Raw genomic sequence first — 21,096 nt, 5'->3', positions numbered from 1 at the left:
AATTATTTCTCTTTTGTGTGTTTCTACTTGTGTGACAGAGGCTTCAAAATTCTGATGACTACAGTATTGAAGAATGTCAATGTTTTTATAATTGTGACCCTTTCTAATGTAAGTGGAAACTCCTCCTCTCTCCATCTCTTTTCTATGATACTTTGAAGCTAAGGTACACCCTTCCATATTAAGCATTTCTATTTCACTACTTAACTGATGTTCAGAAATACAAATAATAGCAACAGAATTTGTAGACTTTAGCTCATCTAAACAGATCTGAAATTTATTAATTTTGTTTTTAAACCTCTGATATTTTGATGTAGTAAATTTACTGTTACCTTTTTTTCTTCACAAGTATTATGCTTAACATTTTCAGCTACATCTTGTTTCAATATTGAATGTGTAGATAATAAGGTTAACCTAAAAAAGAACTACTTACATGAGTCGCAGTGTCTCCCTTAAAGAATTTGCTATCAACTTAGCCAGTATATCCTTCCTTATTCTACTGAGATGCAGGCCATGAGAAGTAAAGCCTCACCTACCAATAGTGTCAACAAGAAACATCTGTGCAAAGCTTCATCTGATTTTCACTCAATTTCGCGACCTATTGGACCTTACGTTCCGAATGGCTTTCGCCTTATTAATGCATCATAAATCAAGGGACACATGAAATTCAACACATTGGATTTACATTACAATAAGAGACCTTACAAGAGAGTGCACGTTTAATCAACATTTTGTCGAAGGGCAAAGCCTACGACTGTAGAATTCCTTCAGTAACTTTATCATCTCCAAATACGCACTAATATCAAACTTACGGCCATGAATTCGATCGCAGTGTCCGCTAAACAAGAAGTAAACCGTCCACTCAGGGACGGTGGCACACTTGCATCTGTAAAAAGCCACATAATAAGAAAACTCACAGGGTTGCATGTAATCAGAATCCACTGTAAGATTTTTTATTGTTCCTCGTACCAATGTGATGCTTCGCAGCCCCATCAGCGTTGCGTCCATCCATTTTCTCGTAGACCTCTCGTGATAGATCACAGCACAGGCTGGACCCGGGATATTGAAACAGTCCTGAGATGGCTCCTGAGCAATTGCGCGCGAACTGGCAGCAATTTTCTTAGTTCTGCGTAGCCTATTCCTAGCTGTCAGAACCGACGGTCGTTCCGCACGAAACGTATTGTTTACGGAATTCTCATTAGATTTCCCTTTACGACGTGTTACACGGTAGCCTAGGAAGCGCAATTTCACCTACGGCAATCTCCAGGTAACTGCAGACGCTCCACCGTAACTGGATTGTTTCGTGCTTAGTTATGCAAGATCTGCGCGAATCATGCCTGGAATGGCAACTTATTTCGTCGCGTGCGGAGGCTTCATAAGTAAAACCAATATTTTCTGTCGACGTGCGCAGACTGCACACAACGAGACTCGGAGAAAGGAGACGCGTGTATGACTTCTTTTTTTTATGACGCTATATTGATGCTGCCATACAAGTTTGATTCAGTACAGGAATTTCTTGGATTCATTCTACTGTTAGTTTATAGTTTGTCACGTAACAACAAACAATTATTGAAGTTCGTGCTTAGAATCGATGAAACTGAATGCCTGGCATCGCACTACAGAAGCCTGCATTACCAAGAACTGCTAAAAGCCAGAACTATCGTACAATCCCCACCTCACACATTCGAACTTCTGTACAGAATTGCAGTTTTTGGCTGTAGGAAAGGTACAGGCATCGGAGTTATATCATTTCCTTTGACACTGAAAGCGATGTATAAGAAAACCCTATAAATCCTAGGAGATTTTGTCCACCTAAAGAAATCATTCGACGAAATATCTTTGAAAGCGTCAGAAAAATAAATATATTTGTAAAAGAAATCGAGTAAGGTATTAAAGAGAGTGCAAGAACCAAGAAAAGTCGAGAAAAATTAAAGGTCAACCGTAACGTCCTCAGATTAAAAGATATGGGCCTCCTCTAGTGTTAAACATGTATATCGAGGAAGCAGTGAAAGAAATAAAATAAAAGCTCTAAAGCGGGACTAAAGTTCAGGACGACAAAATATCGAACATATAGCAATTTTTGTAAACATACATCAGGCATCACCCGTGGTAAATCATTAATTTGCCAACACCTAACCCAAATAAATCATTCCGAAGGGTCCATTCCCAATAATTTAAAAATTCCCTATAATGCCCTCAAAGGACTCATACATCTATGAAGGATGTGGGCAAACAGATTTCTGGTAGCTACTGCACCTCAGTAGTTTTTGTACAATAACGCCAGTGGTCTATTTTACACAATATTTTGTGTATTTATATGTTTTGATGATGCCATTACGGCTTTATGACATTAGGAAATGGTGTAGAACAGGTACGCTTTACCTTATTATATCTGTACATTTCCCAGTTTGTATGATAGTATATTGTGATATGAAATGCTGTATTGTGTTGAAATTTAAACTGCCCTCTAGGTGTATATATTTTTTTATATTGTAGACCTGAAAATGGTTATTACTGACTGAAACAGGTCATCGTCAAAGGAATTTATATTGCGATCAAAGACTGGAATAAAAAACATCTCATACCGAATGCTCTAGAAGAGATAGAATTTTATGCACATAAGTAAATAAGACTTTATCTTTTAGAGTAAAATACAAGGGTTGGAACTCAAATAGCGGTAACTATTTATTCACATCCGATACAAAAGAGTTACATGTTTGCACCTGCTACTGTTCTTCAAAGTAGTCACCAGCGTTGTGTAGAACCCGTTGCAAGATACGTGGAAGGTGCAGTATACCATTAGCAGAGCCTATTCCATTGGTGATGCGAATGGGGCGGTCTACTGCCTGTCGAATCTCTGGAACAGTTCTGAAACGAATGCCACGAAGTGGTTCCTTCATCTTCGAAATCAAAGTCACAAGGACTTAAGTCCGGGAAGTATGGTGGATGGTACAGTACTTCCCAGTCCCATCGACCGAACAGAGCAGACACAGCTTGCGCTGTATGCGGCCGCGCATTGTCGTGCAAAATGATGAGTGGGTTGCGCAGAAAGTGTCGCCGCTTCTTTCGCAAAGCTGGTCGCAGGTGATGCTCCAAAAACTAACAGTAATACTGCGCATTGACGGTCTGTCGTGGAGGAACGTAATGCGTTAGGATAACACCATCACAGTCGTACACTGGAATCACCATAACTTTAGACCGCTCCATTCGCACCATCAACATAACCGACTCTTAATGGTATACTACGCCTTCCACATCGCTGGCAACGGATTCTACACAACCCTGGTCACTACTTTGAAGGACAGTAACAGGTGCAAACATGTAACTCTTTTTTGGTTGTGGATAAATAGTTGCCACTATTTAAGTTCCAATCCTCGTATTTCGGTCTGTTTGATGATCTGTTGTTGATTGTACCTGCTCTTTTGTTTTCTGTTTTAACGATTGATGCCTTTTTTAAAGATTTTAAAGTTGCACACTTCGCTTATGCGATTTCTATTAATATTTGTGTTATCCTTTATCGTAAGTCTCTAATTATTTCATCCACTGATTTTCCGTTAAACAATATTGCTATTACGAATATATCTGCAGCTTTTATATATGTATATACTAAATTGTAGGTCTGTTGACCAACGACGTTTTACTGGTAGTCACTGCAAAACTCGACACTGCATTTGTGTCGCTGCAAACACGCCTGACGTTATTTTTACTTTGTTGGCAATTCATCGTGATGTATACATCGCCGTGACTAGTAGCTGCGTCTGACCACACATTACTGGATCTTCGTCTCTGACGTTCCACGTAAACATTAGCAGTGGTCAGACGCTGTTACAACTCTGAGAGCATCAACTTGCCTCACACGGTTCATATCGATACTCTCATGGCAACTAACGGCGTCTCCTTAGTTTACCTTTTGTGTGGTTACGCACTGCACATCAAAGTCGACTTTACGAACTGCCCATAGAGGGCAGTCTCCGTTCTCAGAACCAATTGCTATAGATTTACTGCCTGCAACTTTACCTGGTGTATTTTGATAATTCTTCTAGCAGTTATATTTTGTTGTTTTTTAGTTTAGATTTCACCTTTTGTATTTTATTTTAAGCTGCTACCTTGTAGCAACGTTTTTACTTACTATGTGCCGTATCAGCTGCTGCTGACGTCATCCGAAAGGTGGTGGGGGGAGCCGCTTCTTCTTACCCTATAGCCTCACCACACTATCCAGAAATTGACGTTCGTTTCTCTACATACAGTACCATCTCCGCCTCTCACCATTGAGTATATATTGTTCTAATTATTCTTATATTTAGCCGGCCGCGGTGGTCTCGCGGTTCTAGGCGCGCAGTCCGGAACCGTGCACTGCTACGGTCGCAGGTTCGAATCCTGCCTCGGGCATGGATGTGTGTGATGTCCTTAGGTTAGTTAGGTTTAAGTAGTTCTAAGTTCTAGGGGACTTATGACCACAGCAGTTGAGTCCCCCAGTGCTCAGAGCCATATGAACCATTCTTATGTTTATATGTTTCAGTTGGTAACCCTTGTTGTTAGATGTTCCTCCAAACCTGAAAATGTACTTATATTTCAGACAATGGTCTGAAGATGGTCTTAGAAACAGCTTGAAATCGGTCATCATTTAAATAATTGTTTTTATGCGCTCAGGACTGTTAAAATAAAAATCAATTATATACTTCGTTGATGATATTCCTAACATTGGGCAGGTGAGAAAGATTGGCAGGATCTGCTCAATGCGATTAACAGTCTATAGATCACCGAAAACGGATCGAGAGTAAAACAAAGGAAGACGAGAGTAAAGAGGAACAGCAGATACCAGACATGTAACAATCTGAACATCAAGACTGGGAACCATGTACAAGAGATGAAGGAATTTTGCTGTCATGGATACGAAATAACGTACTAGTGAAGAAGTAAGGAGAGCACAAGAAGCAAACCAGCATAGGAAAAGAGAGTATTTCTCTCCAAAATAAGTCCGCCAAAACAAATGTAGCCCTTAATTATGGAATACAACTTAATCATGAACCAAAGGAAAAAGGAAAACGTAAATACCTGAAGGGATTGAGATATTATGTCATATTACATAGGCTCATAACCAACTACGTTCGTGAAAAATCGATGAGGAAAGGAATATGTGGGAAACATTAAGTACAAGAAGGAGTAGACTTATGGGGCAAATATTAAGACATTTGAGAATAACGTTCATGTTACTAGAAGGAGAAAGAACACGCAAAAATTCCAGGGGGGGAGAAATTGTAGCATATACTACAAACAACGAAGGACATCGGCTGTAAGAGGTGCTCTGAGATCATGAGATAAACGTAGGAGAAGATATCGTGCAGGATAGTATCAAACCAGACTGAGCAAAACAAAATTAGAAAACAACCATTTTTACTGTGGAAAAATGAAAAATATCGAAGAGAACGCTGAAGAAGCTACATTCGTAAATAAACCCCATTGTAATAATTATTTTTGTTGTTTTTCATTTTCTTTGTCCGACCTGTTAGGCAGAAATTTTTCTTCTTCTGAAATAATTAACCTGTATTCTTGTTTACAAAATGTTGTGAAACAGCGCAGCATTTTGTAGTTCGCCCAAGGTGCTAAATCGTACACATAGCAACCTGGACTACAATTATGTTGACACTTGGAATTGTACCCATGGTATTCTCCAGACCGGTAGTAGTTTTATAGTGCCATGAAAGAAGCAATATTAAGGCCTATACGACGTTTTTTATGGCAGCAACAAACAATGATCATGGCAATGTGGCTCCTGTCTGTTTTAGTCGGTTTTACATATCTTTAACATTGGTTATGACTTCTCATGTTGGCTACTGAACCTTTCTAAATTGATTTACCAAATTATTCAACGCGTGTTTGGATTCACCATGTGGAGGACGTGGGCGGCCCCACAGAATACAGATTAATAAACCACCGCCTTTACTGGTACATGTCGGTGCCGCTATAAATCGCCAGAATTGTTTGTTGTGCATGTATGCAAGCCTCTCTCACTCTTCAATTGGCGATTTAGTGTCGCTGTAATTTACTGCACCGTGTGACGCACTGTGTAAATCACCGGAGTTGTATTCGACTAGGGCATCATTCGTGCCCAAATGCGGCCTTTCTAGATTGTATTTTCAACAAAGCATTAAAGTAAGTGCCGTACAGCTCCTTCAACGTAACAATCGAATAACGAAAATAATCCTCCTCCTCCTCCCCCCCCCCCCTGGCCATTTCTCAACCGATTTGGCATTCGCTCTCTACTCATGTCGAAGTTCAAAAGGCTCTGAGCACTATGGGACTTAACTTCTGAGGTCATCAGTCCCCTAGAACTTAGAACTACTTAAACCTATCTAACCTAAGGACATCACACACATCCATGCCCGAGGCAGGATTCGAACCTGCGACCGTAGCGGTCACACGGTTCCAAACTGAAGCGCCTAGAACCGCACGGCCACACCGGCCGGCCATGTCGAAGTCACCAACATTAGAACTCCTTATATATATGTTACGCATTGGTTTGTACATCATAAGACGCCACTCAGAATTATACGTAAGTAAAGCTAACGTTACGGAAGTCAATTTTGGATACTGCAATGGATAAAAACACACAATTACACAGATTTTTGAAATGATTTTAGTTCATAAGTAGTTCACAGCAACATCTTTGCGCAAGCTAAGGAGAAGAGGGCGAAATAATCTCCTTTTTCAGGAAAGTGAGTTATTGCAGTTGTTCATATACAACTTGAACACCAGTTTTTTTTCTTTTTTCCCTTTTTTGTACAATACGTGTAGTCTTCGTATTCTAATATCATGTTTTCTTTGTACATTCACCAAAGGACTTCTACGAAAAAAATTGGTACCATTTGTATGAGCTAAGGTCAGTTATATACGAACTAAGAACCGCATAAGGACAAAGATGTGAGATCAAATACTTTTTTTTAAAAAATCCTAAAGATAGAATTTTAAATTTTGGTAGCAAGTAAAACAGCTTTCTTTACTAAGAAATGTACTGTCGCACGTCATCAGTGAAGTAATTAAGAAAGTCTCCTGTTCTACAGCAGCAACATATGGTAGAAATTAGTTTAAATCACAAGAGAAATATCTCAGTACCCTGAATATGGTTGGTGGAATAGTGATTTACCTGCCACATAGCTGGTCTAAAGATTATGTGCGTATGGTCATCTAAACATACTGTTTAAGGATAGATAGTCATACTACGTTTAGGTCGATATCTGGTTACATTTTTAACGAGCATATTTTGCACACACGAACTGTTTTATAGTGGTCTTTCAGTCCTCGCTTCTCCTCTGTATTTAAGTTTCAGTTAAGACGGTCGTTAATCTACGCTAACATATAGTCACTATCCTCCCCGTCGCTTCCTAAATTAACTGGATCAAAGATCAGAAATAGCATCTTCTGAGAATTTACCACAAAACCTTATCTTCGTATGTTATTTCTCCATACTCTAAATTATCTGTAAATTAGTTTTTAAAAGAGTCCCTTTCGTTATATTGTTAATACTGACTACCATCGTCGCTGGTTCAACCTTCTTGTCGTTTTATATAAGGGTAACTATCACTCTTATTCAGTGACAAGAGCCTGTTAATAGTTGTTCTTACCTAGAGTATTAAAAGGCGTTTTCTAGATTCTTGTTTACTCTTATTCTCAATTCATAACATCTTAACTATCATTTACTTCATTTTCAAAACAGCTTTCACATTCTCAAATGGTTCAAATGGCTCTGAGCACAATGGGACTTAACTTCTGAGGTCATCAGTCCCCTAGAACTTAGAACTACTTAAACCAAACTAACCTAATGACATCACACACATCCATGCCCGAGGCAGGATTCGAACCTGCGACCGTATCAGTCGCGCGGTTCCGGACTGAAGTGCCTAGAACCGCTCGGCCACACAGCCGGCTCACATTCTCAGAGCAATGCTCAGCACCGTTTCCTTTACAGCTCAACATTTCCTGTAGTTATCTGTTTCGCATAGAAAGTATACGCTTTTTGTGGAACTCGTTATCTACGCATGCTCTGTAGTGAGTTCACTCCGTTATTGCATGTTTCTTACTCTCCATCGTGCTGTTCCTCATATCTGATAATAACTATCTGCCGAAACTGGCTACATATTTCTTTTTATTAATAAAATTGCTTTGATGAAAAAGAGAATGATGGGTCTATCTGACTTTCATGCTTACCAAAATTGCAGCAACTTGTCTTCGTGAAGTCTACCTGTGTCAATTTCTGTCTGCTAATTCCTTCGCTTGTGAAACTGATGCAATACTATTTATTGGTGTTGTTGACGAAATGATGATGTCGTTATAGTCTACAATCATCAGACTAGTTAGATGCAGCTGTCCACTCTACTATGTCCTGTGCAAGCCTCATTTCAGAATAACTTTTCCTACCTACATCCACTGAAAAAAATTGTTCAAATGGCTCTGAGCACTGTGGGACTCAACTTCTGAGGTCATCAGTCCCCTAGAACATAGAAGTACTTAAACCTAACTAACCTAAGGACATCACAAACATCCACGCCCGAGGCAGGATTCGAACCTGCGACCGTAGCTGTCGAGCGGATCCAGACTGTAGCGCCTAGAACCGCTAGGCCACCCCGGCCAGCACATCCACTGCAACTTAACTTTGTTTTACCTCCACAATTTATAGACTTTTCCTTAATTATTCGTGATGTTTCCCACCAATTTATAACTTCTATCAGGCAAGTTGTACCATAATGCTCAATTTGCCTTCATTTGTTTTATTTTTATTTGATCTCTTTACTTAATCTTCAGTTTTCTTCTGTACCACCACATTTCAAAAGATTATATCATTTTCTTGTCCATGATCATATGGTCTGTTTTTCTCCTCTTTTCAGGGCACTATTAATTCCGCTGAAATGACCCACAGTCTCTGCTGAATTAAAATGTCGTGGGCAAAACTTAAGGCTTTATTCCATTTCCAAATTGCTCCTTTGTTACCGTTGTTGCTTGTTCAGTACACAGAGTGAATAAAATCAGGAATACGCTACAACCCCGACGCACTCTCTTCTCAGCTACCTGCTGCCCTTCATATCCTTTGACTCTTAAAACTGCGATCTGTCTGACGTAGCAGTTGAACGTTTCACTCCCTGTATTTTGTTACTGCCACCATTATAATCTCAAAGATTCCTGTCAACACTTTCGAAAGCTTTCACTAACTATAAAATAGGTTCACTATTGTCTCAGTGTTCCAACGAATCTCCAAAAACCCGAACTGATATTCCCCGAAGTCAGCATCTAACACTGCTTCCATTATTCTTTAAATAATTCGTATCTGTATTTTTCATCCATGACTAACCTTCACACCTGGCAGCACCTGTATCATTTGGCACTGGAGCTAAGAACGTTCTTTTTTAAGTTTGAGGGCATTTCCTTTGGCTTTTATATCTTGTATACCAGCTGAAACAATTTTGTAATGTTTAGTTTTCCCAAGGATCTGTTGTCAGTGCATGAACAAAGCAGAATACTAATTGCTCCGTAACTAATCGAGATACAATACGGAGTGCAATTGGGTTTAAAACGTTTACCACACAGTTCCTGGAAGGGGCGTCGTTATCAAAAGCGTTTGTAGTGTGAAGGAGTCGCTGATGTTCTGATGTTCACAGCCTTGTGAAGAGGTTCACAGACGTCGCAGTTCTGTACTAGAATATGACTTCGTTAGTATTAGGAGGGCTCGCCGAAGTTCAACACAAAGAAAAGTTGTGTACAATATGAAACATTTAGGGAAAAAAATGAAACACTCGCTTTACAGCAACAGTATTTAGTGCGGCATTTGATTGCCCCTATTTGGCACACTTACTTCGCAGTGAGACCGCATTATTCCCACCATGAGCACTTGTTCATCTGCACTACTGTGAAGTGCATCTGTTCTTCTGTTGTAGTTTTGGGGGAGGAGACCAGACAGCGAGGTCATCGGTCTCATCGGATTAGGGAAGGACGGGGAAGGAAGTCGGCCGTGCCCTTTCACAGGAACCATCCTGGCATTTGCCTGCAGAGATTTAGGGAAATCACGGAAAACCTAAATCAGGTTGGCCGGACGCGGGATTGATCCGTCGTCCTCCCGAATGCCCATCTGCTCTACTAAACAAGTGCTCATATCTCTTAAGGTACGCGTTTTTGAGCGCGTGTTCACTCCATAAATATGTATAGCAAAGAGCTTGCACTACAAGTATAGTAATGACGTGCCACGATTTTTCAGTGCACAGATTACAGCGCTTGCGTGTAGCGAACTCCTGAGAACCATCTGCATTCCCTTCTTCGCTGACAGCTAGCAGTTAGAACTTTACACTGTTGTGTTATTGAGAGCAGTCACAATATGCTGGTCTCAGTAGACTTTAGTATTAACATTCTCTCATAAAGCGGACGGGTTCAAGTCTCACTTTGATGCGAGTTTTAGTGTACTGTTGCTGTTTTCTTGAGTGCTCTAAATTGATAAAAATGATTATATAAGGCTATATGATTAATACAATATTATTTGTATATACGGATACAACTAACACGAGCTCGCTTTTCGACAGTGAAATTGTGTTCAGTTCGTTGAACGCCAACATTTTAAATTAGACCTAAAAGTCACTATATCGAATATCTGCTGAAATACATAAACCAAGATTGGACGTACGGTTTTTTTTTTTTTTTTTTTTTTTTTTTTTGGGCAGGCTCTGCACCGACTTTCTGCGATCACGGTTTACTTTCCAGATTCTTAGTTTGGTTGCACCCGTCATTGTTTCGGTCAGATAAGTGATGTGTAACGTAAAATATGATTCGGAAATGCAACCTTTGACCACCGAAGAACAATACCACAGGTTTCACAAAAAACTAAACGTAATGGTTCAAATGGCTCTGAGCACTATGGGACTCAACTGCTGTGGTCATAAGTCCCCTAGAACTTAGAACTAATTAAACCTAACTAACCTAAGGACATCACACACATCCATGCCCGAGGCAGGATTCGAACCTGCGACCGGAGCAGTCGCACGGTTCCGGACTGCGCGCCTAGAACCGCGAGACCACCGCAGCCGGCTCTAAACGTAAAAACTGGCTGTGTTTCATTAATTAAAGTTATTCGATTTGAAAATAAGCAACAGAAAATGATTACACGTACTTGTGTACTTTCGTTTGCTTAGTTTCACTGTCAAAGATACGCGAAAAACGCTATAATTATGTTTTAGACAAAGATGATGTCTGAAATATACAGAAGTTAATGAGTACATTCACTCACATGACCAGAATATTTTCTTCGGCATCAAATCATTGTGATGTCATTAGCAAGTGAAACATTTACATTTTGTACGTGAATTGAAAACATTATGTTTCAGCTCTATATGTAATATTGATACGAGTTAAATAATGTTCCGCCGGGAGAGGTTATTGTGTTTCCAACACCTCCCATAGTGTAATAACCTACAGCACTGTTTGTTTTAGTCGTACGCTTTGTGTTAGGTGTTAATATGTGAGTGACCTCCTTTACAGAACACATAATTTAAATGCAAAATCAGAACAAAAGTTCGCATACATTCTAGAAATGGAGATAATTTATTGCTAGCAGTGTTCGAAGCCCGATATTTCTTGTGACTTCAGCATATTAATACCTCTGTGCGCCTATATGACAAACAAGAAGTTGTTTAATTAAATGAACAAATGCAATCCTGCTATTTATGAGTTATACATTATCCTCTTGCCGCGAGCAACGCTATTCCCCCAACTTAGAGGTTCAAGTTTATTGGATTACTTTGACTGTGGTATGCGAAATAGTGAAACGTTTTCGTAATTAAATTATTTTCAGTCTATGTTTATACTGTTAAGAAATTAACAAATAAATGTACGACAAACCGGTGTGCTTTGTACCTGTAGAGCTATATCGCGTATGATAAATGAATTTCACGTTACACAGAAGAGGATTTAAAATATTTTGAGGTTATATGGGTTTGGAGATTGTTTAAAAAATGTTTTCCCGAAGCTTCGAAAATGGCTCGAAAAAGTTAACTACAGGAATGGAAAAGAGGCTGTCGTAGTTGGAACACTTTGGAATCAAGACGCATCAGTTACGTAGACAACAGACGCTTCAATACTACAACGTTTAAGAAATGGACACGAGTATTATTTGTATTAGTCTGCTGCCTCACATCAACGTGAGCATCTCAATGTTGTTCAAACAACTACCTCCATCTTGAGAATATTATTCATTATAATTTAGAGACTTGTGAAGTTAACGCAGAATATCATTTCTGCACTTTGTCTGGCATTAAACGTACCTCGTTCCGATATCATAAACGAAGTGGAACAATCTGTATATATGCATATAAACATATATGTAGATGGCCTCAGTAGCCAATAACCTAACAATAACTGATTTGAGACTTTTATCCATTGTGGATGTGGAGCACTGCGACTGTGGTGTGAAAAGGTTTTCAGAAATTACTGCAACCAGTCGCGACTGGTTGCAGTAATTTCTGAAAACCAATAACTGATTTATCCCGGTCCTCTATCACAAATAATTTTTTTTTAAAAATTCAATAGACACGAAGAAACGAGTGTTAGGAAGACTATATCTGAGTAGCTGCAACACTTATTATGACCCCAATAGGTGAGGCTTTAAGGTTGAAACGGTCCAAAAGATAGTCACCTGTAAATGAATACATTTATCTCTGAGAAAATAAAAAATTGCTCCAGAAGTGTCTGCTAGTCGAGTACAGACACTTCGGCCTCTCTGTGACACTCTTCAGTAAACAACACTACTCTGTCACCACGCATTCGGGAAGACGACGGTTCAAACCTGCGTCCAGCCATCCTGTTTTAGGTTATCCGTGATTTCCCTAAATCGCTTCAGTCAAATTCTGGGATGATTCTTTTGAAAGGGCACGGTCGACTTCCTTCCCCATCCTTCCCTGATCCGATGGGACCGATGACCACGCTGTTTGGTCTCCTCCCCCACCCAACCAACCACCAAGATTCTGTCACATTTCGTTACCCTCTACTCTGTATACACTTAAGTACTAGCTGAAATGTATCTCCCACTTGACATTCATTGAAGCAGATGCCGAAAACGTATTTCAAAAACAATCACTCTTATACATTGTGAAATTCCGATTAGCGCCCTGAAAGGCTACATGCTATTGGCTATGAAGCCGATGGTCACTGCGTACTGACGTCTTGTCAGCTCCATATATTTACACGACTTACCTGACTACAACTGTGATATTGTAGACGAAGGCTCTGATGCCATGTTGATTTCTTCATGGGGATAATTCTGAAGGACTACAATGGCGTAACAGACTGTGACTCAATCTTTGATATTTATCTATTATATTTTGTGTTCCTTCCCATTGTTATTATTGTTTCATTTTTTTCACGCCACACTTTTTGCAATTGATATTCGTTGGGAGTATTTAATACTACATGCTTCCATTGGAGCTGATATTTACAAATCTTACTATGTACAGAATCAAGCGCTGTGACAGTGAAAATAATAACATGCCTCTCCACATTAGTTCGTAGTTCCGAAACTTGCAACGGTATAATCAAAGAAAATAACAATAATAGTAATAGTAATAATAATAAAATATCGGGAGTGTATACCATTAAGAAAAACAAGGTAACAAGCATCTGCAACATTAAGTACTCTCAGGTGACTCGTTGCATATCTGTCTTCGTTTTCAACTGGTCGTTAAAATATCAGTCATACTGATATTACCCGTAACTGTAGCAGAGGTCGCTAGCGTACACCTGTGCGAGGTGCTTGGCTCGGAGGTCAACTTGTTCGAATTCTGTGATGGATGAAGTTTGCAGTGAGACTAGTGCCTGGGCAGCAAATGGAGGAAAGGCGGTGGCGGAAAGTTCCTGGTCAACAATCTTTGAGCCAATGTCTTGGACTTAATTTCAAACCTTTCCGCAGTGTCTCACGCGAAGTGAGGGCATGTAACTCTGCTGTTGGTGATCTGTTCGTCGGATGGGGACATTATGCTCGGCGGCTGCGTTGGTACTATTACAGAGAAGTAGGCTATGTGCCGGCACTGTGTTTCACCCTTTCTCGTCTCTCATCCTCATTACCATACAACACAGCCATAACACTATATTATAAACGCATCCATTACATTAACCTAGACCCTGAAAATCCGCATACGACAAACGCTTCACGTATCTTCAACGAAACGGGCAAATTCCCGGGGAGGAAGAACATTCTTTCCGACACGCAGAAGTACCAACCTTGCAGAAAATTCCAGCCAGCAATGCCATACATCAAGATCTGAATACGTACCTCATTCTGTTAATCTGTAACTTCGTCATCTGCGAATTGTCAGAGATTGGACTATCATTTTCCGCTAAGCCATAAGTAAGAACATGGACAGCACTTGACCTACCATGCATCCCAGGGTCACATCCGATATTTTTACGTGTTTATAGATTACTCCTTTCTTCAGAGTAACGGTTTGCATCTTCGATATGAAGACCATCTGGATGTATCTAGATATGATGGTAATTACGAAAATGTTTAGCTCACTACAGAACAGCCAGTCGAATTGTTTAAAGCAAAAAAGTTCAACAAATTAAAATAACATACATTATACTCTGTCGGCAAATTCTCTGCTAAAATGATATAGTACAAATTACAATTAAAAATGGAAAACATTCGCTCGCTTATTCCGTAGGCGATAAGGCAGTTACTTCGGAATAATGGTGGGATCACTGAATTCTACAAACATCCGCTGATTTTCAACACTCTATGTCCGTATATCTACAGCATTTTCCTTTGCAGCAATGGAACAATGTCAAGTACATACTTTACTTTGCGTGTTTGTAATGGCACGGTCCAAATTGTTGCACTGCTACTTTATTTCTGTTTCTGAAGAGCTTTGTCACTGTGATAATAATCACTGCCAACATCAGACGTCTGCCATCAACAGCTCGATAATAACTTCCCCTAGAAGCTTCACACATATTAGGATTTTCCGAATCCATGTCACCGCACTGTCTCTTCAAGATCTTTTCTCTTGGAATTCAGTGAAGAACTTATTTGGCTCATATACCATGCCTTCAACGATAACAGCCCATATCCATTTCGTTTTCATTACAGCCATCCTCGCATTTACGACTTAAGTCTGTTTCCTGTTTAGTTTGATTCAATTCCTGCTTCCCCAATAATTCCCAGGGTTTTATCATCGCTCGCTGCGGAGCCCTCAATGTGCAATTAGTTATGACATGTAAAAATTGTGTTTCATTGGTATGAGGAAAAACTGGTAACACATACTGATTGTAAAATTTCCATTTCAAATACAATAAAAATTTAGTTTCTATACTTATATTCTGTTTCACAGTAGCCTAAAAAGCTACTTACAATGAAGAAACGAATGAAAAAAATAACACTCGGTTCTGGTTTTGGTACTTCTTAAGTAATCTGTCACATCATGGCAAAATTTGAATGGATTACTTAGGTGATCATGTGTCGCAGCTTTTAAGTCGGATATTCCCTCATTTTACAGGGAAAGTAAGTTATCGCTGAAGGCGTTGACCACTGTAGTGCGCCAATAGCATATCAGTAGTATGTACTTGTGACTATCCTTTAGAGAATAGATTTTATAACGCTTGTATCGGGTGGATCAAATTAGAGATGACATAGCAGCGAACTTTCCTTATGAATAAAACGTAGGACCGTGACAGGTCGTAAATAGTTATAAAATTGGCCGGCATCTTGGTTATATTACTCGTTACGTATGAATTCTTTATACCCCTCACTACTTCATGAAAATACTTACTTCATTGCTTCCATAACTAGTAATAATCACCGTTTTCCACGCATATCGAGAATTAATGGTAATTCCATACAGTGCTGTGACTTCTGTAATTTGTAGCAAAGCTTCTGTTCTGTGTCGGCTTATATCGCATGTTAGAAACTCCAACACGCCGGCTATGAATAATCCCCTACGAACATGAGCATTCACGCACGCACGCACACACACACACACACACACACACACACACACACATATATATATATATATATATATATATATATATATATATATATATATATATATAACATACACCTTTCGTGTGCTAGGCATATCTCTCCTTTTCAATATTTGCTGTGCTGCACGCGTATATTGCATACACTGCATCGTATACTATTGGTAAATGAAATGTATATTGAAAACGTAGAAAAATGTAAATGAGACAATCCTCTTGGAATTTTACGAAGAAGGGAATATGTCGCAATCTGCGTGGTCATTAGATGTGGATAATTTCACAAGATTGCCGGGAACTAAGTGAAGGTCGCAGTGGAAAGCTTCGAAACATACCGTCTTAGGAATTTTTCATGCGTGCTCAGTCTGCAGGTAACAAATTCTTGCATGGAGAAGTACATTCAGCGTGCCAGGTATACTTAAATAATATTACATCTCCTTGCTAGTTGCAGTGATCCAGTATTCAGAGTGCTTAAGCTGAAGCAAAATTTCTGGCTACCATTTCATAATTATCTCTTGGTTACATATATCACGTTTCATGGTACAATGCTTTTTCGAGAACCTTCGCCCTAATAATTAAAATTACATTTTTAAGACGTGCGAGATTAAAACTCACTGACGTACACTTGCTCAAAGCTTAAATTTTCTTATTTTCGGGCACTTTTTGTACAGTGGACGAGGTTGGAATTAAAGAAGGCACGACATTCATTGCTGAACATTATTTAAGAGTTTGATCGACGTTTCCTGAGACTACAATAGAGTCAACAGCCGTAGCGGCAGTGAGGTCCTCTTAACCAAGCTGAAAATAATGACAGTACGTCATGGAAGTACGTCATCTGCTGCATTGTTTATGTAGAGGACTATTTGAGAACTTGCGTTACCAGTCGAGATATTCATAATTAATACGTTGACGTAGATGTGACGGTTGTCGATTGACTAAAGCGAGCTATAGATTTCCAATGGCGGCTCTGAAGGCGTGGTGCGTGTTGCCTGCACATTCAGGCGTTAGCCGTTGTGGAAGTTCATGGCCAAATGTTATGGACCAGAAGAGAGCGGCAGTATATTGCGCTCAGTAAATCTGTGTTTATAATGAAGGCAGCGGAGCAAATGTAGCACAGATGTCTGTTGTGAAGGCTGTTTGGCACCTGTATTTACTTCCTGTGAATGATTTAGAGGCATTTATTGGGTACTGTTGTTGTAAAGTACTGGGGTATTACTTACGATAACTTACCTACTTAGAATATGTTGCAAGTGTACTAGTACGCCATATTAAAGTAATGAGCTCTTATGCAACATTTTTCTATATCATTTTACCTGTCACTCCCCAACTGAGACTTAAACGCATTCGTAGTAAATGAGAGCATTCATAGACGTCAAAATGCTAAACACTTCAATTTTTATACACTCCCATGTTACATATTGGCTCCAAATCTGTGTCACAATGAAACATGTAATTGAGAATTTTGTACACGCTGAACCATGCACTAAAAAGCACCAAAATATGTAAATTACAAGAAGACACAGAGGCAGGCTGCAGAACACTTTACCAGCTTCAGGCATATTTTATTATTATAACGCAAAAAAAAAAAAAATCGAAGCAGATGATAGTAATAGGTGTACAATCTACAAAAGTATAAAGGTAAGATGTAACTATAGTACCGTGTTATCTGTCGGAGTAATGTCGGACAGCAAATTAAGCGATACCGTGCAGATCTTACAGCATCCTAAAACTAGTGTTTACTCTCAGAAACATTGACAGAATTCACATCAGTGAATGCACATTGTTACAGATAGAGCACAAGCCCTGGGTGTTTTACAATATGGTTCAAATGGCTCTGAGCACTATGGGACTCAACTTCTGAGGTCATCAGCCCCTTGAACGTAGAACTACTTAAACCTAACTAACCTAAGGACATCACACATACCCATGCCCGAGGCAGGATTCGAACCTGTGACCGTAGCGGTTCCAGACTGTAGCGCCAGAACCGCTCGGCTACTCCAGCCGGCATACAATATGAAATTTTTAGTTATTTGCTTGTTTTTACAATTCCAGCTGTTATGAGGTTTACACATTACTAACCGACAATGACCTACAGAAATATTCGCTATCTAATAACATTGGGAGAGAACGAACATGGAATGAGCAAATACGCGATGATTTAAAGGTATTAACTAATTGTTAAAAATTATGTTTTGGCACAACAGTTGTACGTCAATTCTATGTTAAAACAAGTTTTTGTCAAATAACAGACACACCTGACGACGACCCGCTGAAACAGGTGACTTGATGTTATTGTGGCAAATCTTGCCTTTAAAAAAAAAAAATGAATGTGGTAGGATCTTGACGACAAAGAGTCGTATGAAACCAGAGAAATATCATTAAATATGCAAGTTAGTTATAATTTTACAAAGATGCTGGGCGTGATCAGTGAAGAAACATCGCCTCTTTGAAGAAAGTTTTCAGCGAAATCTGCGCAAATATTTGGTGGTAGCGCACTGTTATGGTGTTTGACATGTTGCTCTACTCAAACTACTGTGAAGTGGGTGTATGTGGCGCGCGCGCACTCGTGCGGGAGTCTCATTGATCAGGTGACCAAGGTCGCCAGCGTTGTAGTACAAGTGTTGTGTACAAACAGGCCGGCCATACTGACCTCTCGAAGGCACGTGGCCCTGCACTGGGCGACGGTGAGCGGCGATCGCGCGGAATTCTCCTTGCCGGCGCCTCCAGAGGCACTCTTCGTCCAGAGGGCTGCGTACAGCGGCGTCCCCCTGGACATCAGCACCAGAAGCCACAGCGAAACCATGACGCGATCCGCGACCTGCAGCATGGTCAGTCCTTCCACTACCGTTCTCCACAAACACAAGAAACCCCGTTACTGCTCCGAGCGACGTCCGCAGCTAGCATGCCACGTAATTCTGCACAGGACTGGAACAGAGTCTTCAGTACTTGGCTGGAATCATCGATTCATAACACACGGTCGGCGGGCTTTGCCAAATATAGAAATAAAACGGGTGATAAGGCGCACCTACACTCACACACGACCTACTCTGACTTCGCGCGCGTGCGCACTGAGTCCGTCGAGCAGCGGCAGCGCGGGGTCTGGCGGGGCCTCACCCCCACTCCGCCGCCACGGCTGGTCACGTGAGACGCGCCGACCCGGCCCCCTCCTCCGCCGCGACTCAAACTTGTTTCGCAGCGAAAGCAATTGTCGGGGGCAGCTGCCTCCTGTTCACGGAAGAAGACCGCGTCTGTGTGACGCAGTCGAGCGGAAAACCATTTAGGCAGAAAGACGACGCCAAAGAAATTTCCTTCCGAGGTGCCTACCGAACTGGCGACTTGTGCGCTTGAACGGACGGCCATTTTGAAATTGTGCGGAGTCATTTGGGAGCGCAATGGAGGGCGTTACCCGCACGTGACGATTAGCGCGAACTCTATATCCAGAAACCTCGTTCTGTTGGATACTGTATGACAGTAGCGAAAACGGGCACACATGAAAGCATCTAATGATAAACGCAAAAACGTTCACAGTAAACAGGTATCCGCAAATGACCCATTTGGGACATGCGTGGTGAATGTGTAATTACGAGGTGCCAGTAACTTCGTCGTAAACGTCGTTATGCTCTGCTCTATGCTCACAAAGAAGAGGCCGGCAAAGTGATCTGCAGAACCGGAAATTGTCGAGGATTTGTAATTAAACCACGCTTACAGGATGGACAGGGCAGTCGCAGCAGACGCGTCATTTATCAGAAAAGTGTCACGTATAGTCACAGTGGAAGTTTATAGCCACAAAGAATATGCGGACTCAGGTTTCATGTGTGTACAGCTGACAGCAACGCGTCGGTAGCTCCGCGTTAGTACCCACAAAAATATCCTTGCTACTTTATGAAAAACTGACGTTTTGAGACTGTGCCTGTGTACAAATATAACTGTTGATTTCTGCAAGGATGAAAGCAGTAACCAGAGCTCTTAAACAGTGATATTTATTCACACATATATTGCCGTTACCGAATAGAACCGAAAGGTTCATCTTCGGACGGCTATTCACATTGTATGCACATTAATTGTTGCTCACATAAGCTTTCAATTTCTTACTCTCCCATGCAGTGAAAGTTCCTGGTAATGATGGTTACTGTACTGAAGCCAATAAAGATTGAATGAGGCGTAAACAAATCTTTAAGGAAGAACTGTTTCGTTCTAGGCTACTTACATCGTTTTTTGGTAAATGGCACCACCGCCCCAGGGAATTCTCTGCCCTCTGAAGATGAACCTGTCGGTTCGAAACCGGTTACGGCGCTTTTTGTGTAAGTAAACAAAATCATTAACAGTGGTTGGTTGCCATTTTCTTTCTTTCTTTTTTTCTTTCTTTTTTTTTTTTTTTAAGAATCAACCTGCATAAAAATACCCTTGTAGAAGGCATCCCGATAGTAACACATTCATAAGGATCTGTGCTTATTTTGACCACAAAAGAGTTTCGCACGTAGCGGATACCGCCGGAAGGCATTACATCTGAAGTTAAAGATACGGTTTTGGAAAACGTATCAGTCTGTCCAGGAAATCGACGAGGAAAATAGTTGCACAAGTTCAAAATGCTTCAAATGGCTCTGAGCACTATGGGACTTAACATCTGAGGTCATCAGTCCCCTAGAACTTAGAACTACTTCTACCTAACTAACCTAAGGACATCACACACATCCATGCCCGAGACAGGATTCGAACCTGCAACCGTAGCGGTCGCGCGGTTCCAGGCTGAAGCGCCTAGAACCGCTCGGCCACTCCGGCCGGCCAGTTGCACAAGTGACTGCCCTGATCAATACTAGTGCATGCTGAGTTTTACACCTCAATCCACAGTACCCGCACCATCTTCAACGAGTGCAGTGTCTCAGTTAAATGGACTTTGGTCCTGCAGTGATTTAATGTCAGTGAATGCAACAACAGGATGCAGTAAAGCATCGGACCACAAGTACTATTTCATTTACATACGAAGCGGGGTTCTCAGGTGACGGTGTTTTTAATTTCACAATACATATTTTACATGTGACGCCGCATGCAGTTCATGAGTCACCATATCAGCAGCAACATTTCTCATGGATAATGATT

General features: G+C 40.6%; 1 protein-coding gene across 1 annotated transcript in view; it reads right to left on the bottom strand.

Annotated features, from left to right (window-relative positions):
- Window positions 1-19,055, bottom strand: part of LOC126198603 (uncharacterized) — a 126,837-nt gene extending 107,782 nt beyond the window's left edge. Inside the window, exon 1 of the mRNA XM_049935055.1 lies at window positions 18,650-19,055. Within this exon, the coding sequence (XP_049791012.1) occupies window positions 18,650-18,826 (177 nt within the window). The 5' untranslated portion in view covers window positions 18,827-19,055. The remainder of the gene's footprint in view (window positions 1-18,649) is intronic.
- Between the last annotated feature and the right edge of the window lie 2,041 nt (window positions 19,056-21,096).

Source organism: Schistocerca nitens, chromosome 8 (assembly GCF_023898315.1).
Source record: "Schistocerca nitens isolate TAMUIC-IGC-003100 chromosome 8, iqSchNite1.1, whole genome shotgun sequence".
Lineage (NCBI taxonomy): Eukaryota > Metazoa > Arthropoda > Insecta > Orthoptera > Acrididae > Schistocerca > Schistocerca nitens.
This window is presented reverse-complemented; position numbering and strand designations above follow the sequence as displayed.